General features: G+C 53.2%; 1 protein-coding gene across 1 annotated transcript in view; it reads left to right on the top strand.

The window, feature by feature from the left end:
- The first annotated feature begins 7,553 nt into the window (after window positions 1-7,553).
- LOC144828278 (lymphocyte antigen 6E-like) overlaps window positions 7,554-25,801 on the top strand; it is a 49,614-nt gene continuing 31,366 nt past the window's right edge. Inside the window, exon 1 of the mRNA XM_078686357.1 lies at window positions 7,554-7,706. Coding sequence (XP_078542483.1) covers window positions 7,655-7,706 — 52 coding nt within the window. The 5' untranslated portion in view covers window positions 7,554-7,654. The remainder of the gene's footprint in view (window positions 7,707-25,801) is intronic.

Raw genomic sequence — 25,801 nt, forward strand, 5'->3', positions numbered from 1 at the left:
AGACAGGGGAAGGGGTGAACTGAGGAGACAGAGGAAGGGGTCAACTGGGGAGACATGAAGGGGTGAACTGGGGAGACAGAGGAAGGGGTGAACTGGGGAGACAGAGGAAGGGGTTAACTGGGGAGACAGAGGAAGGGGTGAACTGGGGAGACAGGAAGGGGGAACTGGGGAGACAGAGGAAGGGGTGAACTGGAGAGACAAAGGAAGGGGTGAACTGGAGAGACAGAGGAAGGGGTGAACTGGAGAGACAGGAAGGGGTGAACTGAGGAGACAGGGGAAGGGGTGAACTGAGGAGACAGAGGAAGGGGTCAACTGGGGAGACATGAAGGGGTGAACTGGGGAGACAGAAAAGGGGTGAACTGAGGAGACAGAGAAAGGGGTGAAATGGGGAGACATGAAGGGATGAACTGGGGAGACAGGAAGGGGTAAACTGGGGAGACAGAGAAGGGGTGAACTGGGGAGACAGAGGAAGGGGTGAGTTGAGAGACAGAGGAAGGGGTGAACTGGAGAGACAGGAAGGGGTGAACTGGGGAGACAGAGAAGGGGTGACTTGGAAGACAGAGGAAGGGGTGAACTGGGGAGACAGGAAGGGGTGAACTGGGGAGACAGGAAGGGGTGAACTGGGGAGACAGGAAGGGGTGAACTGAGGAGACAGGGGAAGGGGTGAACTGAGGAGACAGAGGAAGGGGTAAACTGGGGGAGACAGAGAAGGGGTGAACTGGGGAGACAGAGGAAGGGGTGAACTGGGGAGACAGGAAGGGGGAACTGGGGAGACAGAGGAAGGGGTGAACTGGAGAGACAAAGGAAGGGGTGAACTGAGGAGACAGAGAAAGGGGTGAAATGGGGAGACATGAAGGGGTGAACTGGGGAGACATGAAGGGGTGAACTGAGGAGACAGAGGAAGGGGTGAACTGGGGAGACATGAAGGGGTGAACCGGGGAGACAGAGAAGGGGTGAACTGGGGAGACAGAGAAGGGGTGAACTGGGGAGACAGAGAAGGGGTGACTTGAGAGACAGAGAAGGGGTGAACTGGGGAGACAGAGAAGGGGTGAACTGGAGAGACAGGAAGGGGTGAACTGAGGAGACAGAGGAAGGGGTGAACTGGGGAGACATGAAGGGGTGAACTGGGGAGACAGAGAAGGGGTGACTTGAGAGACAGAGAAGGGGTGAACTGGAGAGACAGGAATGGGTGAACTGGGGAGACAGAGGAAGGGGTGAACTGGGGAGACAGGAAGGGGTGAACTGGGGAGACAGAGAAGGGGTGACTTGGAAGACAGAGGAAGGGGTGAACTGGGGAGACATGAAGGGGTGAACCGGGGAGACAGAGAAGGGGTGAACTGGGGAGACAGAGAAGGGGTGACTTGAGAGACAGAGAAGGGGTGAACTGGGGAGACAGAGAAGGGGTGAACTGGAGAGACAGGAAGGGGTGAACTGAGGAGACAGAGAAGGGGTGAACTGAGGAGACAGAGAAGGGGTGAACTGGGGAGACATGAAGGGGTGAACTGGGGAGACAGAGAAGGGGTGACTTGAGAGACAGAGAAGGGGTGAACTGGAGAGACAGGAATGGGTGAACTGGGGAGACAGAGGAAGGGGTGAACTGGGGAGACAGGAAGGGGTGAACTGGGGAGACAGAGAAGGGGTGACTTGGAAGACAGAGGAAGGGGTGAACTAGGAAGACAGAGAAAGGGGTGAAATGGGGAGACATGAAGGGGTGAACTGGGGAGACAGGAAGGGGTGAACTGGGGAGACAGGAAGGGGCGAACTGGGGAGACAGGAAGGGGTGAACTGAGGAGACAGAGAAAGGGGTGAACTGGGGAGACATGAAGGGGTGAACCGGGGAGACAGAGAAGGGGTGAACTGGGGAGACAGAGAAGGGGTGACTTGAGAGACAGAGAAGGGGTGAACTGGGGAGACAGAGAAGGGGTGAACTGGAGAGACAGGAAGGGGTGAACTGAGGAGACAGAGAAGGGGTGAACTGGGGAGATATGAAGGGGTGAACTGGGGAGACAGAGAAGGGGTGACTTGAGAGACAGAGAAGGGGTGAACTGGAGAGACAGGAATGGGTGAACTGGGGAGACAGAGGAAGGGGTGAACTGGGGAGACAGGAAGGGGTGAACTGGGGAGACAGAGAAGGGGTGACTTGGAAGACAGAGAAAGGGGTGAAATGGGGAGACATGAAGGGGTGAACTGGGGAGACAGGAAGGGGTGAACTGGGGAGACAGGAAGGGGTGAACTGAGGAGACAGAGGAAGGGGTGAACTGGGGAGACATGAAGGGGTGAACCGGGGAGACAGAGAAGGGGTGAAATGGGGAGACAGAGAAGGGGTGACTTGAGAGACAGAGAAGGGGTGAACTGGAGAGACAGGAATGGGTGAACTGGGGAGACAGAGGAATGGGTGAACTGGGGAGACAGGAAGGGGTGAACTGGGGAGACAGAGAAGGGGTGAACTGGAGAGACAGGAAGGGGTGAACTGAGGAGACAGAGGAAGGGGTGAACTGGGGAGACATGAAGGGGTGAACTGGGGAGACAGAGAAGGGGTGACTTGAGAGACAGAGAAGGGGTGAACTGGAGAGACAGGAATGGGTGAACTGGGGAGACAGAGGAAGGGGTGAACTGGGGAGACAGGAAGAGGTGAACTGGGGAGACAGGAAGGGGTGAACTGGGGAGACAGGAAGGGGTGAACTGGGGAGACAGAGGAAGGGGTGAACTGGGGAGACAGGAAGAGGTGAACTGGGGAGACAGGAAGGGGTGAACTGGGGAGACACGAAGGGGTGAACTGGGGAGACAGGAAGAGGTGAACTGGGGAGACAGGAAGGGGTGAACTGGGGAGACAGGAAGGGGTGAACTGGGGAGACAGAGGAAGGGGTGAACTGAGGAGACAGAGGAAGGGGTGAACTGGGGAGACAGGAAGGGGTGAACTGGGGAGACAGGAAGGGGTGAACTGGGGAGACAGGAAGGGGTGAACTGAGGAGACAGGGGAAGGGGTGAACTGAGGAGACAGAGGAAGGGGTCAACTGGGGAGACATGAAGGGGTGAACTGGGGAGACAGGAAGGGGTAAACTGGGGAGACAGAGAAGGGGTGAACTGGGGAGACAGAGGAAGGGGTTAACTGGGGAGACAGGAAGGGGTGAACTAGGAAGACAGAGAAAGGGGTGAAATGGGGAGACAGAGAAAGGGGTGAACTGAGGAGACAGAGGAAGGGGTGAACTGGGGAGACATGAAGGGGTGAACTGGGGAGACAGGAAGGGGTGAACTGGGGAGACAGGAAGGGGTGAACTGAGGAGACAGAGGAAGGGGTGAACTGGGGAGACAGGAAGGGGTGAACTGAGGAGACAGAGGAAGGGGTGAACTGGGGAGACAGGAAGGGGTGAACTGAGGAGACAGAGAAGGGGTGAACTGGGGAGACAGGAAGGGGTGAACTGAGGAGACAGAGAAGGGGTGAACTGGGGAGACAGGAAGGGGTGAACTGAGGAGACAGAGGAAGGGGTGAACTGGGGAGACATGAAGGGGTGAACTGGGGAGACAGAGAAGGGGTGAACTGGGGAGACAGGAAGGGGTGAACTGAGGAGACAGGGGAAGGGGTGAACTGAGGAGACAGAGGAAGGGGTGAACTGGGGAGACATGAAGGGGTGAACTGGGGAGACAGAGAAGGGATGAACTGGGGAGACAGGAAGGGGTAAACTGGGGAGACAGAGAAGGGGTGAACTGGGGAGACAGAGGAAGGGGTGAGTTGAGAGACAGAGGAAGGGATGAACTGGGGAGACAGAGAAGGGGTGACTTGGAAGACAGAGGAAGGGGTGAACTGAGGAGACAGAGGAAGGGGTGAACTGGGGAGACAGAGAAGGGGTGAACTGGGGAGACAGGAAGGGGTGAACTGGGGAGACAGGAAGGGGTGAACTGGGGAGACAGGAAGGGGTGAACTGAGGAGACAGGGGAAGGGGTGAACTGAGGAGACAGAGGAAGGGGTCAACTGGGGAGACATGAAGGGGTGAACTGGGGAGACAGAGGAAGGGGTGAACTGGGGAGACAGAGGAAGGGGTTAACTGGGGAGACAGGAAGGGGTGAACTGGGGAGACAGAGGAAGGGGTGAACTGGGGAGACAGGAAGGGGGAACTGGGGAGACAGAGGAAGGGGTGAACTGGAGAGACAAAGGAAGGGGTGAACTGGAGAGACAGAGGAAGGGGTGAACTGGGGAGACAGAGAAGGGGTGAACTGGGGAGACAGGAAGGGGTGAACTGAGGAGACAGGGGAAGGGGTGAACTGAGGAGACAGAGGAAGGGGTCAACTGGGGAGACATGAAGGGGTGAACTGGGGAGACAGAGAAGGGGTGAACTGAGGAGACAGAGAAAGGGGTGAAATGGGGAGACATGAAGGGATGAACTGGGGAGACAGGAAGGGGTAAACTGGGGAGACAGAGAAGGGGTGAACTGGGGAGACAGAGGAAGGGGTGAGTTGAGAGACAGAGGAAGGGATGAACTGGGGAGACAGGAAGGGGTGAACTGGGGAGACAGAGAAGGGGTGAACTGGGGAGACAGAGAAGGGGTGACTTGGAAGACAGAGGAAGGGGTGAACTGAGGAGACAGAGGAAGGGGTGAACTGGGGAGACAGGAAGGGGTGAACTGGGGAGACAGGAAGGGGTGAACTGGGGAGACAGGAAGGGGTGAACTGAGGAGACAGGGGAAGGGGTGAACTGAGGAGACAGAGGAAGGGGTAAACTGGGGGAGACAGAGAAGGGGTGAACTGGGGAGACAGAGGAAGGGGTGAACTGGGGGGACAGGAAGGGGTGAACTGAGGAGACAGGGGAAGGGGTGAACTGAGGAGACAGAGGAAGGGGTGAACTGGGGGGACAGGAAGGGGTGAACTGGGGAGACAGGAAGGGGGAACTGGGGAGGCAGAGGAAGGGGTGAACTGGAGAGACAAAGGAAGGGGTGAACTGAGGAGACAGAGAAAGGGGTGAAATGGGGAGACATGAAGGGGTGAACTGGGGAGACATGAAGGGGTGAACTGAGGAGACAGAGGAAGGGGTGAACTGGGGAGACATGAAGGGGTGAACCGGGGAGACAGAGAAGGGGTGAACTGGGGAGACAGAGAAGGGGTGAACTGGGGAGACAGAGAAGGGGTGACTTGAGAGACAGAGAAGGGGTGAACTGGGGAGACAGAGAAGGGGTGAACTGGAGAGACAGGAAGGGGTGAACTGAGGAGACAGAGAAGGGGTGAACTGGGGAGACAGAGAAGGGGTGACTTGAGAGACAGAGGAAGGGGTGAACTGAGGAGACAGGAAGGGGTGAACTGGGGAGACAGGAAGGGGTGAACTGGGGAGACAGAGAAGGGGTGACTTGGAAGACAGAGGAAGGGGTGAACTGAGGAGACAGGAAGGGGTGAACTGGGGAGACATGAAGGGGTGAACCGGGGAGACAGAGAAGGGGTGAACTGGGGAGACAGAGAAGGGGTGACTTGAGAGACAGAGAAGGGGTGAACTGGGGACACAGAGAAGGGGTGAACTGGAGAGACAGGAAGGGGTGAACTGAGGAGACAGAGAAAGGGGTGAACTGGGGAGACATGAAGGGGTGAACTGGGGAGACAGAGAAGGGGTGACTTGAGAGACAGAGAAGGGGTGAACTGGAGAGACAGGAAGGGGTGAACTGAGGAGACAGAGGAAGGGGTGAACTGGGGAGACATGAAGGGGTGAACTGGGGAGACAGAGAAGGGGTGACTTGAGAGACAGAGAAGGGGTGAACTGGAGAGACAGGAATGGGTGAACTGGGGAGACAGAGGAAGGGGTGAACTGGGGAGACAGGAAGGGGTGAACTGGGGAGACAGAGAAGGGGTGACTTGGAAGACAGAGGAAGGGGTGAACTAGGAAGACAGAGAAAGGGGTGAAATGGGGAGACATGAAGGGGTGAACTGGGGAGACAGGAAGGGGTGAACTGGGGAGACAGGAAGGGGCGAACTGGGGAGACAGGAAGGGGTGAACTGAGGAGACAGAGAAGGGGTGAACTGGGGAGACAGAGGAAGGGGTGAACTGAGGAGACAGAGAAAGGGGTGAACTGGGGAGACATGAAGGGGTGAACCGGGGAGACAGAGAAGGGGTGAACTGAGGAGACAGAGGAAGGGGTGAACTGGGGAGACATGAAGGGGTGAACCGGGGAGACAGAGAAGGGGTGAACTGGGGAGACAGAGAAGGGGTGACTTGAGAGACAGAGAAGGGGTGAACTGGAGAGACAGGAAGGGGTGAACTGAGGAGACAGAGGAAGGGGTGAACTGGGGAGACATGAAGGGGTGAACTGGGGAGACAGAGAAGGGGTGACTTGAGAGACAGAGAAGGGGTGAACTGGAGAGACAGGAATGGGTGAACTAGGGAGACAGAGGAATGGGTGAACTGGGGAGACAGGAAGGGGTGAACTGGGGAGACAGAGGAAGGGGTGAACTGAGGAGACAGAGGAAGGGGTGAACTGGGGAGACAGGAAGGGGTGAACTGGGGAGACAGGAAGGGGTGAACTGGGGAGACAGGAAGGGGTGAACTGAGGAGACAGGGGAAGGGGTGAACTGAGGAGACAGAGGAAGGGGTCAACTGGGGAGACATGAAGGGGTGAACTGGGGAGACAGGAAGGGGTAAACTGGGGAGACAGAGAAGGGGTGAACTGGGGAGACAGAGGAAGGGGTTAACTGGGGAGACAGGAAGGGGTGAACTAGGAAGACAGAGAAAGGGGTGAAATGGGGAGACAGAGAAAGGGGTGAACTGAGGAGACAGAGGAAGGGGTGAACTGGGGAGACATGAAGGGGTGAACTGGGGAGACAGGAAGGGGTGAACTGGGGAGACAGGAAGGGGTGAACTGAGGAGACAGAGGAAGGGGTGAACTGGGGAGACAGGAAGGGGTGAACTGAGGAGACAGAGGAAGGGGTGAACTGGGGAGACAGGAAGGGGTGAACTGAGGAGACAGAGAAGGGGTGAACTGGGGAGACAGGAAGGGGTGAACTGAGGAGACAGAGGAAGGGGTGAACTGGGGAGACATGAAGGGGTGAACCGGGGAGACAGAGAAGGGGTGAACTGGGGAGACAGGAAGGGGTGAACTGAGGAGAGAGGAGGGGTGGCTTGTGAGACAGAAGAAAGGGTGAATTTGGAGACAGAAGGGAAAGGCGACCTGGGAGACATAGTAGCCATAAACTGGAGAGATGGCATGAAATAGGGAAGTTTCTTCTAACCAAATGTAACTTAGCCCAAGATTGCCAAAAATAATGTTAGGCTAAATGTTTAGAATGCCAAATATGTGTTAAATAAAATGGCCCAAATAAAGAATGTGTTTTATGACCAACCAAGCAGCCTGAGTGAATAAAGTGCCGTAAATTACACTGTGTTTGTGTTGCATTCCTCCGTGCAGGTGCTGATAAGTGGGCGGTGAAGAGGGCAATGTGTCATCCTTGAATCAAGACTGCGCCCACAGAAAGGCATCACACCCTGCTGCAGTATCTTCCTTCCTACACCTCATCTATCACACCTACAAAACCAGTTTGTCCACCCTAACTGGGCCAACACCAAGACTGGTGGCCAAAGTGTGTCAATATATAAAGCCCTGGCACGGAAGGACGGAAACACAGACACCACCACGAATTCCACGCGCTGAGGTCCTTCCATCGGTGAGAGTCCACCACAGACATGAAGGCTGCTTTGTGCTCCATACTAGTCGCGGCTCTCCTGGTTGGCACAGGTAAGACTCAACTACACCTGCGGGCGATGTATGTGGTCCGACCATCGATGTGTCTACCTCTGCGCTTGTTCATTGGCCGGTCACCTATGGCTGAAGCTCGTCGGTGCATGGGAGCACCATCTGAGGGTTTACCTGTGGGTGGGGAGCAGGCGTTGGTCAATTTTCAAACACTCCACTCCAAAGGCTAAACCAAGATAGGTCTCAACATCTCATGATCACATCTAAATATCACACGGAGGAGCACAGGATGTGATCACCAACGCAGCGCCATCCAAGGGGTCTCCGGGGCGCTCCATAAGGATGCAAGTGTGAGCGCCTCACTGTGGAGAAATATTGATATCATTCTCCCTGGCTGAAAGTTACAACTGGCTGGTCCTCCTGGGGGTGAGGCGTCAACATGGGGAACTGAGACGATCCAACCTGCAGTGGGAGCGGGGGAGTAGTTTATGAACACGGCGGTGGTGCAGTTTATGAACCTGCAGTGGGCACAGGAGAGTAGATTATGAACCTGCAGTGGGAGCGGGGGAGTAGTTTATGAACCTGCAGAGGGAGCGGGGGAGTAGTTTATGAAGCTGCAGTGGGTGCGGGGGAGTAGTTTATGAACCTGCAGTGGGAGCGGGGGAGTCGTTTATGAACATGGCGGCGGTGCAGTTTATGAACCTGTAGTGGGAGCAGGGGAGTAGTTTATAAACCTGCAGTGGGAGCGGGGGAGTAGTTTATGAACCTGCAGTGGGAGCGGGGGAGTAGTTTATGAACCTGCAGTGGGAGCGGGGGAGTAGTTTATGAACATGGCAGCGGTGCAGTTTATGAACCTGTAGTGGGAGCAGGGGAGTAGTTTATGAACCTGCAGTGGGAGCGGGGGAGTAGTTTATGAACATGGCAGCGGTGCAGTTTATGAACCTGTAGTGGGCACAGGAGAGTAGACTATGAAGTTGCAGTGGTCCTGGGGCAGTAGTTTAGGAAGCTGCAGTGTGTGTGGGGGAGTAGTTTATGTAGCTGCATTGGGTGTGGGGGAGTAGTTTATGAAGCTGCAGTGGGTGTGGGGGAGTAGTTTATGAAGCTGAGTGGGACCGGGGCAGTAGTTTAGGAAGCTGCAGTGGGCCCAGGGCAGTAGTTTATAAAGCTGCAGTGGGTGTTGGGGAGTAGTTTATGAAGCTGCAGTGGGTGTTGGGGAGTAGTTTATGAAGTTGCAGTGGGCCCGGGGCAGTAGTTTATGAAGCTGCAGTGGGCCCGGGGCAGTAATTTATGAAGCTTCAGTGGGGCAGTAGTTTATGAAGCTTCAGTGGGTGTGGGGGAGTAGTTTATGAAGCTTCAGTGGGCCCAGGGCAGTAGTTTATGAAGCTGCAGTGGGTGTGGCGGAGTAGTTTATGAATTTGCAGTGGGACGGGGCAGTAGTTTAGGAAGCTGCAGTGGGCCCGGGGCAGTAGTTTATGTAGCTGCAGTGGGTTTCGGGGAGTAGTTTATGAAGCTGCAGTGGGCCCGGGGCAGTAGTTTATGAAGTTGCAGTGGGACGGGGCAGTAGTTTAGGAAGCTGCAGTGGGCCCGGGGCAGTAGTTTATGTAGCTGCAGTGGGCCCGGGGCAGTAGTTTATGAAGCTGCAGTGGGTGTGGGGGAGTAGTTTATGAAGCTGTAGTGGGTGTGGGGAGTAGTTTATGAAGCAGCAGTGGGTGTGGGAGAGTAGTTTAGGAAGCTGCAGTGGGACCGGGGCAGTAGTTTATGAAGCTGTAGTGGGACCGGGCAGTAGTTTAGGAAGCTGCAGTGGGACCGGGGCAGTAGTTTATGAAGCTGTAGTGGGTGTGGGGAGTAGTTTATGAAGCTGCAGTGGGACCGGGGCAGTAGTTTATGAAGCTGTAGTGGGTGTGGGGAGTAGTTTATGAAGCTGCAGTGGGACAGGGGCAGTAGTTTAGGAAGCTGCAGTGGGACCCGGGGCAGTAGTTTATGAAGCTGCAGTGGGCCCGGGGCAGTAGTTTATGAAGCTGTACTGGGTTTCGGGGAGTAGTTTATGAAGCTGGACTGGGTGTGGGGAGTAGTTTATGAACCTGCAGTGGGAGAGGGGGAGTAGTTTATGAACCTGGAGTGGGAGAGGGGGAGTAGTTTACGAAGCTGCAGTGGGCCCGGGGCATTAGTTTATGAAGCTGTAGTGGGTGTGGGGAGTAGTTTATGAAGCTGCAGTGGGACCGGGCAGTAGTTTAGGAAGCTGCAGTGGGTCCGGGGCAGTAGTTTATGAAGCTGTAGTGGGTGTGGGGAGTAGTTTATGAAGCTGCAGTGGGACCGGGGCAGTAGTTTATGAAGCTGCAGTGGGTGTGGGGGAGTAGTTTATGAAGCTTCAGTGGGCCCAGGGCAGTAGTTTATGAAGCTGCAGTGGGTGTGGCGGAGTAGTTTATGAATTTGCAGTGGGACGGGGCAGTAGTTTAGGAAGCTGCAGTGGGCCCGGGGCAGTAGTTTATGTAGCTGCAGTGGGTTTCGGGGAGTAGTTTATGAAGCTGCAGTGGGCCCGGGGCCGTAGTTTATGAAGTTGCAGTGGGACGGGGCAGTAGTTTAGGAAGCTGCAGTGGGCCCGGGGCAGTAATTTATGTAGCTGCAGTGGGCCCGGGGCAGTAGTTTATGAAGCTGCAGTGGGTGTGGGGGCGTAGTTTATGAAGCTGTAGTGGGTGTGGGGAGTAGTTTATGAAGCAGCAGTGGGTGTGGGAGAGTAGTTTAGGAAGCTGCAGTGGGACCGGGGCAGTAGTTTATGAAGCTGTAGTGGGACCGGGCAGTAGTTTAGGAAGCTGCAGTGGGACCGGGGCAGTAGTTTATGAAGCTGTAGTGTGTGTGGGGAGTAGTTTATGAAGCTGCAGTGGGACCGGGACAGTAGTTTATGAAGCTGTAGTGGGTGTGGGGAGTAGTTTATGAAGCTGCAGTGGGACAGGGGCAGTAGTTTAGGAAGCTGCAGTGGGACCCGGGGCAGTAGTTTATGAAGCTGCAGTGGGCCCGGGGCAGTAGTTTATGAAGCTGTACTGGGTTTTGGGGAGTAGTTTATGAAGCTGGACTGGGTGTGGGGAGTAGTTTATGAACCTGCAGTGGGAGAGGGGGAGTAGTTTATGAACCTGGAGTGGGAGCGGGGGAGTAGTTTAGGAAGCCGCAGTGGGCCCGGGGCAGTAGTTTATGAAGCTGTAGTGGGTGTGGGGAGTAGTTTATGAAGCTGCAGTGGGACCGGGCAGTAGTTTATGAAGCTGTAGTGGGTGTGGGGAGTAGTTTATGAAGCTGCAGTGGGACCGGGCAGTAGTTTATGAAGCTGTAGTGGGTGTGGGGAGTAGTTTATGAAGCTGCAGTGGGACCGGGGCAGGTGTTTATGAAGCTGTACTGGGTTTCGGGGAGTAGTTTATGAACCTGCAGTGGGAGAGGGGAAGTAGTTTATGAACCTGGAGTGGGAGAGGGGTAGTAGTTTATGAAGCTGCTGTGGGCCCGGGGCAGTAGTTTATGAAGCTGCATTGGGTGTGGGGGAGTAGTTTATGAAGCTGCAGTGGGCCCGGGGCAGTAGTTTATGAAGCTGCATTGGGTGTGGGGGAGTAGTTTATGTAGCTGCAGTGGGTGTGGGGGAGTAGTTTATGAAGCTGTAGTGGGTTTCGGGGAGTAGTTCATGTAGCTGCAGTGGGACCGGGGCAGTAGTTTAGGAAGCTGCATTGGGTGTGGGGCAGTAGTTTATGTAGCTGCAGTGGATTTCAGGGAGTAGTTTATGAAGCTGAAGTTGGCACAGGGGAGCAGTTTATGTAGCTGCATACGGTGTAGGGGATTAGTTTATGTAGTTGCATAGGGTGCGGGGGAGTAGTTTATGAAGCTGCTGTGGGCACAAGGGAGTAGCTTATAAACCTGGAGTGGGTGCGGGTGAGTTGTTTACCAAGCTGCAGTGGGTGCAGGGAGTAGTTTTTATAGCTGCATTTGGTGTCGGAGAGTAGTTTATGATACTGTAGTGGGTGCAGGGAAGTATTTTATTTAGCTGCAGTGGGTGTGGGGGAGTAGTTTATGAAGCTGCAGTGGGTGCGGGGGAGTAGTTTATGAAGCTGCAGTGGGACCGGGGCAGTAGTTTATGAAGCTGCAGTGGGTGCGGGGGAGTAGTTTATGTAGCTGCAGTGGGACCGGGGCAGTAGTTTATGAAGCTGCAGTGGGTGCGGGGGAGTAGTTTATGAAGCTGCAGTGGGACCGGGGCAGTAGTTTATGAAGCTGCAGTGGGTGCGGGGGAGTAGTTTATGTAGCTGCAGTGGGACCGGGGCAGTAGTTTGGGAAGCTGCATTGGGTGTGGGGGAGTAGTTTATGAAGCTGTAGTGGGTTTCGGGGAGTAGTTTATGAAGCTGCAGTGGGTTTCGGGGAGTAGTTTATGAAGCTGCAGTGGGACCGGGGCTGTAGTTTATGAAGCTGCATTGGGTGTGGGGGAGTAGTTTATGAAGCTGCATTTGGTGTGGGAGAGTAGTTTATGAAACTGCAGTGGGTGCAGGGAAGTATTTTATTTAGCTGCAGTGGGTGTGGGGGAGTAGTTTATGAAGCTGTAGGGGGTTTCGGGGAGTAGTTTATGAAGCTGTAGTGGGTTTCGGGTAGTAGTTTATGAAGCTGCAGTGGGACCGGGGCTGTAGTTTATGAAGCTGCATTGGGTGTGGGGGAGTAGTTTATGAAGCTGCAGTGGGACCGGGGCTGTAGTTTATGAAGCTGCATTGGGTGTGGGGGAGTAGTTTATGAAGCTGCATTTGGTGTGGGAGAGTAGTTTATGAAACTGCAGTGGGTGCAGGGAAGTATTTTATTTAGCTGCAGTGGGTGTGGGGGAGTAGTTTATGAAGCTGTAGTGGGTTTCGGGGAGTAGTTTATGAAGCTGTAGTGGGTTTCAGGGAGTAGTTTATGAAGCTGCAGTGGGACCGGGGCTGTAGTTTATGAAGCTGCATTGGGTGTGGGGGAGTAGTTTATGAAGCTGCATTTGGTGTGGGAGAGTAGTTTATGAAACTGCAGTGGGTGCAGGGAAGTATTTTATTTAGCTGCAGTGGGTGTGGGGGAGTAGTTTATGAAGCTGTAGTGGGTTTCGGGGAGTAGTTTATGAAGCTGTAGTGGGTTTCGGGGAGTAGTTTATGAAGCTGCAGTGGGACCGGGGTTGTAGTTTATGAAGCTGCATTGGGTGTGGGGGAGTAGTTTATGAAGCTGCATTTGGTGTGGGAGAGTAGTTTATGAAACTGCAGTGGGTGCAGGGAAGTATTTTATTTAGCTGCAGTGGGTGTGGGGGAGTAGTTTATGAAGCTGTAGTGGGCCCGGGGCAGTAGTTTATGAAGCTGCAGTGGGACCGGGGCAGTAGTTTATGAAGCTGCAGTGGGTGTAGGGGAGTAGTTTATGAAGCCGCAGTGGGACCGGGGCAGTAGTTTAGGAAGCTGCATTGGGTGTGGGAGAGTAGTTTATGAAACTGCAGTGGGTGCAGGGAAGTATTTTATTTAGCTGCAGTGGGTGTGGGGGAGTAGTTTATGAAGCTGTAGTGGGCCCGGGGCAGTAGTTTATGAAGCTGCAGTGGGACCGGGGCAGTAGTTTATGAAGCTGCAGTGGGTGTAGGGGAGTAGTTTATGAAGCCGCAGTGGGACCGGGGCAGTAGTTTAGGAAGCTGCATTGGGTGTGGGGGAGTAGTTTATGTAGCTGCAGTGGGACCGGGGCAGTAGTTTAGGAAGCTGCATTTGGTGTAGGAGAGTATTTTATTTAGCTGCATTGGGTGCGGGGGAGTAGTTTATGAAGCTGCAGTGGGTGCGGGGGAGTAGTTTATGTAGCTGCAGTGGGACCGGGGCAGTAGTTTAGGAAGCTGCATTGGGTGTAGGAGAGTATTTTATTTAGCTGCATTGGGTGTGGGGGAGTAGTTTATGTAGCTGCAGTGGGACCGGGGCAGTAGTTTAGGAAGCTGCATTGGGTGTAGGAGAGTATTTTATTTAGCTGCATTGGGTGCGGGGGAGTAGTTTATGAAGCTGCAGTGGGTGCGGGGGAGTAGTTTATGAAGCTGCAGTGGGACCGGGGCAGTAGTTTATGAAGCTGCAGTGGGTGTAGGGGAGTAGTTTATGAAGCCGCATTGGGTGTAGGAGAGTATTTTATTTAGCTGCATTGGGTGCGGGGGAGTAGTTTATGAAGCTGCAGTGGGTGCGGGGGAGTAGTTTATGAAGCTGCAGTGGGACCGGGGCAGTAGTTTATGAAGCTGCAGTGGGTGTAGGGGAGTAGTTTATGAAGCCGCATTGGGTGTAGGAGAGTATTTTATTTAGCTGCATTGGGTGTGGGGGAGTAGTTTATGAAGCTGCAGTGGGTGCGGGGGAGTAGTTTATGAAGCTGCATTGGGTGTGGGGGAGTAGTTTATGAAGCTGCATTGGGTGTGGGGGAGTAGTTTATTTAGCTGCATTGGGTGTGGGGGAGTAGTTTATGAAGCTGCATTGGGTGTGGGGGAGTAGTTTATGAAGCTGCATTGGGTGTGGGGGAGTAGTTTATGAAGCTGCAGTGGGTGTAGGGGAGTAGTTTATGAAGCCGCAGTGGGACCGGGGCAGTAGTTTAGGAAGCTGCAGTGGGTGTGGGGAGTAGTTTATGAAGCTGCAGTGGGACCGGGGCAGTAGTTTAGGAAGCTGCATTGGGTGTAGGAGAGTATTTTATTTAGCTGCATTGGGTGCGGGGGAGTAGTTTATGAAGCTGCAGTGGGTGTAGGGGAGTAGTTTATGAAGCCGCAGTGGGACCGGGGCAGTAGTTTAGGAAGCTGCAGTGGGTGTGGGGAGTAGTTTATGAAGCGGCAGTGGGACCGGGGCAGTAGTTTAGGAAGCTGCAGTGGGTGTGGGGGAGTAGTTTATGTAGCTGCAGTGGGACCGGGGCAGTAGTTTAGGAAGCTGCATTGGGTGTAGGAGAGTATTTTATTTAGCTGCATTGGGTGCGGGGGAGTAGTTTATGAAGCTGCAGTGGGTGCGGGGGAGTAGTTTATGAAGCTGCAGTGGGACCGGGGCAGTAGTTTATGAAGCTGCAGTGGGTGTGGGGAGTAGTTTATGAAGCCGCATTGGGTGTAGGAGAGTATTTTATTTAGCTGCAATTGGTGCGGGGGAGTAGTTTATGAAGCTGCATTGGGTGTGGGGGAGTAGTTTATGTAGCTGCAGTGGGACCGGGGCAGTAGTTTAGGAAGCTGCATTGGGTGTAGGAGAGTATTTTATTTAGCTGCATTGGGTGCGGGGGAGTAGTTTATGAAGCTGCAGTGGGTGCGGGGGAGTAGTTTATGAAGCTGCAGTGGGACCGGGGCAGTAGTTTATGAAGCTGCAGTGGGTGTGGGGAGTAGTTTATGAAGCCGCATTGGGTGTAGGAGAGTATTTTATTTAGCTGCAATTGGTGCGGGGGAGTAGTTTATGAAGCTGCATTGGGTGTGGGGGAGTAGTTTATGTAGCTGCAGTGGGACCGGGGCAGTAGTTTAGGAAGCTGCATTGGGTGTAGGAGAGTATTTTATTTAGCTGCATTGGGTGCGGGGGAGTAGTTTATGAAGCTGCAGTGGGTGCGGGGGAGTAGTTTATGAATCTGCAGTGGGACCGGGGCAGTAGTTTATGAAGCTGCAGTGGGTGTAGGGGAGTAGTTTATGAAGCCGCATTGGGTGTAGGAGAGTATTTTATTTAGCTGCAATTGGTGTGGGGGAGTAGTTTATGAAGCTGCAGTGGGTGTGGGGGAGTAGTTTATGAAGCTGCAGTGGGTGCGGGGGAGTAGTTTATGAAGCTGCATTGGGTGTGGGGGAGTAGTTTATGAAGCAGCAGTGGGTTTGGGAGAGTAGTTTAGGAAGCTGCAGTGGGTGCGGGGGAGTAGTTTATGAAGCTGCATTGGGTGTAGGGGAGTAGTTTATGAAGCTGCATTGGGTGTGGGGGAGTAGTTTATGAAGCTGCAGTGGGTGCGGGGGAGTAGTTTATGAAGCTGCAGTGGGTGCGGGGGAGTAGTTTATGAAGCTGCATTGGGTGTGGGGGAGTAGTTTATGAAGCTGCAGTGGGTGTGGGGGAGTATTTTATTTAGCTGCATTGTGTTTAGGGTTGTAGTTTATGAAGCTGCATTGGGTGTGGAGAAGTAGTTTATGAAGCTGCAGTGGGACCGGGGCAGTAGTTTATGAAGCTGCAGTGGGACCGGGGGAGTAGTTTATGAAGCTGCATTGGGTGTGGGGGAGTAGTTTATGAAGCTGCAGTGGGACCGGGGCAGTAGTTTATGAAGCTGCAGTGGGACCGGGGCAGTAGTTTATGAAGCTGCAGTGGGTGCGGGGGTGTAGTTTATGAAGCTGCAGTGGGACCAGGGCAGTAGTTTATGAAGCTGCAGTGGGTGTAGGGGAGTAGTTTATGAAGCCGCATTGGGTGTAGGAGAGTATTTTATTTAGCTGCAATTGGTGTGGGGAGTAGTTTATGAAGCTGCAGTGGGTGTGGGGGAGTAGTTTATGAAGCTGCAGTGGGTGTGGGGGAGTAGTTTATGAAGCTGCAGTGGGTGCGGGGGAGTAGTTTATGAAGCTGCATTGGGTGTGGAGGAGTAGTTTATGAAGCAGCAGTGGGTGTGGGGGAGTAGTTTAGGAAGCTGCAGTGGGACCGGGCAGTAGTTTAGGAAGCTGCAGTGGGACCGGGGCAGTAGTTTATGAAGCTGCAGTGGGTGCGGGGGAGTAATTTAGGAAGCTGCAGCGGGACCGGGCAGTAGTTTAGGAAGCTGCAGTGGGACCGGGGCAGTAGTTTATGAAGCTGCAGTGGGTGCGGGGGAGTAGTTTAGGAAGCTGCAGTGGGACCGGGCAGTAGTTTAGGAAGCTGTAGTGGGTGTGGGGGAGTAGTTTATGAAGCTGCAGTGGGTGCGGGGGAGTATTTTATTTAGCTGCATTGTGTTTAGGGTTGTAGTTTATGAAGCTGCATTGGGTGTGGAGAAGTAGTTTATTTCAGGTTCAAGAAGTCTTTATTCGATTAGTTCATCATAAAAGACATAAAATACAATACATACATAAAAACAGTTAAAACACGTATTAAATCATTTATAACTAATCAGCTTCTTAAACAAATGTGCAAATAAGCAAAACTCTACAGAGGAACTCTAATACAACCTTAGGTCTGCATGTCAACAAAAACTAAACAGTCACCATTTGGGAGTTTTTAATAAACCTGCTTCTAAGGACCCAAGCCCACCCAAGGAATTTAGCAACCCCGACAACAATAAGGGAATCCAGGTTGGTTTTTAACAATCTAGTTGCTTCTACAGCCGATCTGGTACCTAGATGTCTACCAACCGGTCTTAGCCATTTGGCTCTAGGGGCAAAGTATAAAGGGCACACATACAAAAAGTGATTCAGGCTTTCCCCAGTACCTTGACACTTGGGACAGAACCCCGACCTTTCAGTTCCCCACTTTTTGGTAAACTCCCCTATGGGAAGCGAACCGCATCTGAATTGAAAAAATAGTTTGCGGTCCAGGGGTTTCGTTATGGTATCCCAGTACCATTCTAGCTTGGGCGCATCCTTGTGTACAATGAACAGTCCAGTGAGGCTGCTTGAGCTTGATTTCAAGTACATGTTGTGAGTCACCCAGTCCCAATAGCATTTTTTTAGTTCCTTTTTTGAGGGGAAATTGGCTGACTCAGGCGCGAACCACAGATCGCCATGACCCAAAGCTAATAAAATAGCCTTGAGGTCTCTGAACCATCCAATCTTTATGGCACCAGGGCTGTTTTTAACCTCCAAGCATGCTTCCGCATAATAATGAAGTTCGGGTGTTGTCCACAGACGGCGCCAGAATGTTAATGGACGGAGTCTTGCTTGGTCCTCCACCGAGTGGCACCCTAGGTCATAAAGTAGGGGGATTAATGGGGTCGACTGAGGCAAGCCTATGGACATCCTTAAGAATTTATTTTGGGCATGTTTTAATGTATCCAAATTACTGCCACCCCATAGTTCCGCACCATACAAGACTGCTGGTAGAACCTTACCCCCATAGATCTTAATAAGCGGGGACATCGGCCTCGTAAATGACCCTTTGTGTTCCTTGATCAGTGCCCCGCCCAGCTGTTGATGTTTCAAAGTCATGAGCTCAATCTGGTGGGTCCAGCTCAAAGTGTCACTGAAGGTAACACCCAGGTAGGTGAAGTGCTTTGTTTGCTCCAGGGGGATATCCCCCATGGAAACCCTGGCATTTATTTGCTTGTGCCCCCTTAAGACCATAAATTTGGTCTTGGACACGTTCACCTCCAGCTCATGCTCGCTGCAGAAACTCTCGAACCTTGACAGTGCCTTTTGCAGACCCTGTCTGGTTCGTGAAATCAAGAGAGTATCGTCAGCGAACATGAGCAGGGGGATTCGCATGCCAGCCAAACTTGGGGCGTCCGTGGAAAAGTTGTCATAATATTTAGTGACCCCGTTGATATATAGGGAGAACAAGGTAGGTGCCAAGACACAGCCTTGTCTGACACCTTTGGCCACTGGAAAATTCTCCGTCACCTCACCCGGTTTTCCCCAGCGCACATAAGCAAAGGTCTGGGCATGAAGGTTCACTATCAGGCGTACCAATATGGGGGGCATACCCATATCCAGTAAGGATTTCCATAAGCCTGCCCTCGGGACCAGGTCAAACGCTGACCTAAGGTCCACGAAGGCCGCATACAGGTTGCCTTTGCCAAGGGTAACTGTCTTCCAGTGCAAAAGCATAAATCGGAATGCCTGATCCAGTGTGCTCACATAGGGTCGAAACCCAGCTTGTAGAGGGGTAAGAATATCATGCTCCTCTACCCATGCCTGGATCCTGGTGAGCACAAGACGGGTTATGATCTTTTGTACCGCGTCTATTAGACTGATCGGCCGGTAGTTGGATGGAACCGACCGATCGCCCTTCTTAAAGATAGGCAAAATTTCAGCACCAGCCCAGGATTCGGGTACTCTGGCGTCCGCTGCTAATGCATTTACCAAACGCACCAGGTATGGAACCCAAAGGTCGTGATCCTCCAGAAATATATCCGCTGGGATACAGTCTGGACCTGGCGCTTTTCCCCTAGGAATGGCCTTCAGAACTGCCTCTACTTCATTAGCCGAGAACACAAGAGTGTCAAAAGATAATGGCCAGCTAATAGAAACATGCGCTGTGTTACAACATCTAAATTGTTCCACAAAATAGGACACCCATTTTTGTGGTTCCACAGAAGCAGGGCTTGGGCGATCATCCTGTGAGCTACCCCACCTAAGCAAGTGCCAGAACTGTTGTAAGTTCCTTGAACCACATGCCTCGGCTAGAGATGTCCATCGCTCATCATCCCAAGCGGCTTTGGCATGGCGTTTTGCTACATTAAAAGCCTTCCTGCTTGCTTTGATTAGAGCAGGGTTCTTTGATTTTAGGGCCTTAAACAAATCTACGTGGGACTTTCTGCAGGCTTCGTTAAACCAATTTAGTGGTTTCTTGCCCTTCCCTCTCCCGTTATTTGCAACATACTTAACGAACAAAGATTTTAAGGACAGAAACAGGCTGGCATGAATAGCTGTGATATCCAAGTACTGTACATCACACTTTTCAGTTTCTACCAGGGAGTTTGAGACCAGAGCTCTGATCTTTTTGCGTGCTTCCACGTCGACCGAAACTTTCGGCCAGCGCACCCTCCTCATATCGTTCGTAAGTACTACCGCCTCCTGAACAGGGTTAGGCCTTAGATCAACCATCCCTACAAAACTAAAATCCTTCAATTCTGCCACCAAGGGTTCATGATCACTTTCTTGGCGCGGTTTAACAGACATGTCTAAAACCACGGGCCACATTTCCATGTCAACTAAAATATAGTCAATACGACTACTATATCTACCATTATAAAAGGTGTGATTACCCATCTTGTCCGAGCTGGTACGACCATTAAGAGCTCGGAGCCCCCAGTTCAAACAAAGACCTTTAATATAAGTAGCTGCTTGAGACCATTTAGTTATCGGGGGTATTTCAAGTTGTGGGATCCCCCAGGTCTGGTCCTCTGCTTCGGTTAGTAAACCATCATCATTACTTAATGGTTCGAAGCAGGTGTTAAGGTCGCCCATCACCATTACGTGTCCGGAATTTACATTAGAACTTAAAAAATCATCTAAGCAGGTAAGGGTGTGTGAAACTCTGCCACCCGTCATTCCCCTAGCATAAACATTAATCAACATTATATCCAGCCCACTGCATGTTCGAATGCTAACTATCAATAGATCAGGACAGTCAATAAAAATTTCTTTGACAGTTACACCTGCAGCTTGGCGAACCCAAATTGTGAGGCCACCCATAGCCCGACCTCTTAGACCTTTGATCGCGGGTTTGTAAAAATTCAGGAAGCCTTGAAGATACACAGGAAGAATTGTCCAGGTCTCCTGAAAACACCAAATATCACCAAGAGAGATGAACTTTACCCAATCAGGAATACATGTACGAGATTCTAAACCTGCTATGTTCCAACAGCCCATAACAGTACCCTTGTTGTACATTTGCTCACACAGGTTAGTAGTCTCCATAGGGTGAAGGTCGTGAAGCTTGGGAGGGGAGGCTTCAAACACAGAGACACCTAAACTCGTACCTGGCATCATCAAACCCACCGGCCCGGCCTGAGGGCATGGCTCTGGGTTTGCATCCACTTTTGTAACGCACATTGAGGGCAAAGGGGTTAAAGCCATATCCTGTGTGTCTAACTCCACTCTGTTAGTCAAGCCCCCCTCCATACAATTACAGGGATGCTCAACAAAACTTCCAGTAGTGTTTAATGAATTAAACAAAACAACCCCCCCTCCCATATAATCCAGGTTGGATTCAACATCCCTTATCGACACTACTGGTCAATCATTTGTCGATAACCCTGATAAGGGGTCATAAAGATTCCTCAATGGTATATTCCAGTGGTCTTTGGGGTTTAGGCTGGTTGGATGGTATAATGCTGGGTACATGTTAGGGAGCTGTTGGACCTGGGGAAAGACATGAGTGAGAGGAACTATGGGATACAGAGGATTGTTTGGAGCAGGATAGTTCGATATTGCCGGTGGGCCAAGAGGTTGAGGTTTAATTTTAGCCCAACCAGGTGTAAACGGGGGACAATTATAACTAGATTGGATGTAGGATCGATACCATTCCTCAGGGTTAATTTGGGGTCCATGGAAGCTAGATGTAAAATTGGACCACTTGAGGAGGCCTTTGGTGTTTTTAATGTGGGGTTGTTCAGTTGGATTAATCAGGGTCTCAGGATAAAAATAACTAAGATTCCTAGTGGAGACCCCTCCCTCATGTTTTCCCACAAACCAATCTGAGATATAGGATACTACTCTGTTATCCCTAAAGTTAATGATAACAATATCACCCTCTATATCCTTTGGACGAACCCCCACCCATTGGCATCTTCTGACCGAGACAATGTCCCCATTAAGATGTGCAGGAAGGGGTCTATTAGTCTTAAGCCAAAAGATGACTTTATTTTTTAGGCTTTCATTGTTTTCCCGATCCCCTTCCAAGACGGGTGGCACACCCGTCATTACAATAACAAAATTCTGGGAATCTGGTGGCAAGTCCACATTATGGCTCCTTGGTGGGTGTTTGTGGGATTTACCAGTAGAGGGAGCTAATTTACCCTCCCCATTCTTTGGTTGTTGAACAATTCCCTGTGGGGGGGGTTTGTTAACGACCGCCCTTTGATTCGTCTTAGCCGTACTAGCTGGTCTTGGGGGTTTAACAGCCACATCCTTCACTTTAGTTGGGATAGTGGCTGCAATGGTTACACTTTTAGGATTTTGGCTGATATTAGTATTTATATTACCTGCCATGTGTAAAGTACTTTGTGGGTTAGTCGAAACACCCTTGCCCTTAACTAAGGTGGGGGGTTGTGTTGACTCAGCGGACACCAGAAGGCGATCCAATTTGTCACTCACAATCCTAACGCGCTCCAACAAAGGTAACATATATGATTTGATGAGCTTCTCTAAGATGGCATAAGAGGCCTCACCAAGCCCTTCAGTAGCTAAGTCAGGAGTAGGCAAGTTTGGTGTTTCTGGCTTCCGTAGCTCTGTGTGAGGAGGGATAAGTTGATCAGGGATAACAATTGGTGTAGGAGATAATACAATCTGGCGATTTTGACCTTTCCTTTTTACCCCACCCTTTCTCCTTCGTTTTCTCGGTGGGGAACGCACCACCCTCTTTACATCATCAGACTTAGTAGCAACGTCACCCACACTCCTCAAGGGGGTGTTCTCACCAGGTTCAACACAAACCAGTGAAGAGCTGGGTAACGTGGGACAAAGCCCGAGGTCCTTAGGTTGGCTATCTGGTATATTTACATCAACAAAGCTCGAGTGATCAATGGGAATGCAACATAGCTGGTCACCACTAGTTGCACTAACACAGGGCGGCGAAATAATAGGAAACCTAAATATACTGGGCGTTTGGTTTATATCTGTACCATCATCCTCAATCGAACTTGGCCCTCTGACGTCCGTGGCCTGAGTATGATTTGAGTCTGAGGGGAAGGGCAGTTGGCTTCTCTTTAATTGCTCTATAGAGCGTCGTCGCACAGCTCTTCTCTCAGCAAGGAGGAGATCCCTATCTACTTCCTTGGTGGTTTTTAAAAAAAATTTGTCAAGAGGGCCAAGTGGAAAGGTGCCCACACCAGGGGGGGCTGAGTGACTCATGTCTAAAGGGGAAAAACAAGATATATTGTCTAACCGTTATTTATAACTTGTAACGATATTAGCAGGGGCGAAGCAATGGGCAACCAAGAATAGACTAAATAATTAAAATATAAATAACATCAGCCTTAAAACAAAGATGACAATACCCTGGCCCAGCCCGGCCTCCTGCGGCCCCGGACGGCCACAGACGGTCCCGCCCTTGTCCCGGGCTTCTCCCGGCGCCCTCCCGCGCGCTCCCGCGAAGCGGGAACAATGCTTCAATGTATATTCAATGGGCGCTTGCCTATTGGTTGGCGTTCAGGGGGGTGTGGCCAGCGGGGAGAGCAGCCCAGGTGTGTTAAATGGGTGCGCAGGGGCTCCTGGTCATCGGAGTCCCTGCCTGCGTGCTCGCAGCCCCGCCGGCTTGCTCACCTGCCCGCGCCTCCTGTCCTCAGGTAGTCCAATGTCCACGGTCTGCTGCCTCCTGTGTGCGAGGCGCTGCGGGACCCGCGAAGCGTTAAAGGTGGCGACGTGAAGGCTCTAAAATCCTAAAGGCTCGTGAAGGCTCTAAAATCCGCTGGAATCCGCTCGATGTGCAGACTTTCCCTTGCTGCGTGCAATCTCCAAGATAAGGGTTCCGACTAGAATTGCAAACCACCGCTTTTTCTGGACCGAGGGCGGGGGGCGTGGCCAGCGGGGAGAGCAGCCCAGGTGTGTTAAATGGGCGCGCAGAGGCTCCTGGTCATCGGAGTCCCTGCCTGCGTGCTCGCAGCCCCGCCGGCTTGCTCACCTGCCCGCGCCTCCTGTCCTCAGGTAGTCCAATGTCCACGGTCTGCTGCCTCCTGTGTGCGAGGCGCTGCGGGACCCGCGAAGCGTTAAAGGTGGCGACGTGAAGGCTCTAAAATCCTAAAGGCTCGTGAAGGCTCTAAAATCCGCTGGAATCCGCTCGATGTGCAGACTTTCCCTTGCTGCGTGCAATCTCCAAGATAAGGGTTCCGACTAGAATTGCAAACCACAGCTTTTTCTGGACCGAGGGCGGGGGGCGTGGCCAGCGGGGAGAGCAGCCCAGGTGTGTTAAATGGGCGCGCAGGGGCTCCTGGTCATCGGAGTCCCTGCCTGCGTGCTCGCAGCCCCGCCGGCTTGCTCACCTGCCCGTGCCTCCTGTCCTCAGGTAGTCCAATGTCCACGGTCTGCTGCCTCCTGTGTGCGAGACGCTGCGGGACCCGCGAAGCGTTAAAGGTGGCGACGTGAAGGCTCTAAAATCCTAAAGGCTCGTGAAGGCTCTAAAATCCGCTGGAATCCGCTCGATGTGCAGACTTTCCCTTGCTGCGTGCAATCTCCAAGATAAGGGTTCCGACTAGAATTGCAAACCACCGCTTTTTCTGGACCGAGGGCGGGGGGCGTGGCCAGTGGGGAGAGCAGCCCAGGTGTGTTAAATGGGCGCGCAGGGGCTCCTGGTCATCGGAGTCCCTGCCTGCGTGCTCGCAGCCCCGCCGGCTTGCTCACCTGCCCGCGCCTCTTGTCCTCAGGTAGTCCAATGTCCACGGTCTGCTGCCTCCTGTGTGCGAGGCGCTGCGGGACCCGCAAAGCGGGTACCGCGAGGTTAAAGGTGGCGACGTGAAGGCTCTAAAATCCTAAAGGCTCGTGAAGGCTCTAAAATCCGCTGGAATCCGCTCGATGTGCAGACTTTCCCTTGCTGCGTGCAATCTCCAAGATAAGGGTTCCCTTATTTGTCTTATGGTTGTTTAAGCCTCATGCTTGCATTTGCACATCTTTGGCTTGAATATCTCTCGTAGTCAATGGCTAATGCTCACCTGCTGGCTCCCAGGCATTTGGACACGCCACCAGCTGGCTCCTTGGGGTTTGGACACGCCACCAGCTGGCTCCTTGGGGTTTGGACACGCCACCAGCTGGCTCCCAGCAGTTAGGACACACCACCAGCAGGCTCCCTGGGTTTGGAACATGCCCACCGGCTGGCTCCCTGGGGTTGGGACACACCACTAGTTGGCTCCTTGGGGTTGGGACATGCCACCAGCTGGCTCCCTTGGGTTGGGACACACCACTAGTTGGCTCCTTGGGGTTGGGACACGCCCACCAGCTGGCATCCTGTGGTTGGGACACGCCCTCCAGCTGGCTCCCTGGAGTTGGGACACACCACCAGCTGGCTCCCTGGGCTTGGTTGGGATACACCACCAGCTGGCTCCCTGGGGTTGGTTGGGACACACCACCAGTTGGCTCCTTGGGGTTGGGACATGCCACCATCTGGCTTCCTGGGGTTGAGACACACCACCAGCTGGCTCCCTGGGGTTGGGACACACCACCAGTTGGCTTCTTGGGGTTGGGACACACCACCAGTTGGCTTCTTGGGGTTGGGACACACCACCAGCTGGCTCCCTGGGGTTGGGACACACCACCAGTTGGCTTCTTGGGGTTGGGACACACCACCAGCTGGCTTCCTGGGGTTGGGATACGTCCACCAGCTCGTTACCAGGGGTTGGACACGCCTACCACCTTGCTCCCTGGGGTTGGAAAACGCCCACCAGCTCACTACCAGGGTTGGACATGCACACCAGCTGGCTCCCTGTGGTTGGGGCACGCCACCCACAGGTTTCCTGGGGTTGGGACACACCAAAAGCTGACTCCCTGGGGTTGGGACACACCACCAGCTGGCTCCCCGGGGTTGGACACACCCATCAGCTGGCTCCCTGGGGTTGGGACACGCCCACCAGCTGGCTCCCTGGGTTTGGGACACGCCCACCAGCTGGCTCCCTGGGTTTGGGACACGCCACCAGCTGGCTCCTTGGGGTTGGGACATGCCAACAGCTGGCTTCCTGGGGTTGGGACAAGCCCACAAGCTCGCTAACAGGGTTGGACACGCTGACCAGCTTTCTCCCTGGGTTTGGGACATGCCCACCAGCTGTCTCCCTGGGTTGGGACATGCCACCAGCTGGCTCTCTGGGGTTGGGACACACCCAGAGTTGGCTCTCTATGGTTGGGACACCCCATCAGCTGGCTTCCTGGGGTTGAGACACACCGCAATCTGGCTCCCAGGGGTTGGGACACGCCACCAGTTGGCTCCCTGGGGTTGGGACATGCCGACCAGCTTGCTCCCTGGGTTTGGGACACCCCACAAGCTGGGTCCATGGGGTTGGGACACACCACAAGCTGGCTTCCTTGGGTTGGGACATGCCCACCAGCTGGCTCTCTGGGGTTGGGACACACCCAGAGTTGGCTCTCTATGGTTGGGACACGCCACCAGCTGGCTTCCTGGGGTTGAGACACACCGCAAGCTGGCTCCCAGGGGTTGGGACATGCCACCGGTTGGCTCCCTGGGGTTCGACACACCACCAGCTGGCTCCCTGGGGTTGGGACATGGCAACAGATGGCTCACAGGAGTAAGGACATGCCACCACCTGGCTCCCAGGAGTTGGGGCACGGCACCAGATGGCTCCCTCGGTTGGGGCATACCACCAGCTTGCTCCCTGAGGTTGGGACATGC

Source organism: Lissotriton helveticus, chromosome 4_1 (assembly GCF_964261635.1).
Source record: "Lissotriton helveticus chromosome 4_1, aLisHel1.1, whole genome shotgun sequence".
NCBI classification, from domain to species: domain Eukaryota; kingdom Metazoa; phylum Chordata; class Amphibia; order Caudata; family Salamandridae; genus Lissotriton; species Lissotriton helveticus.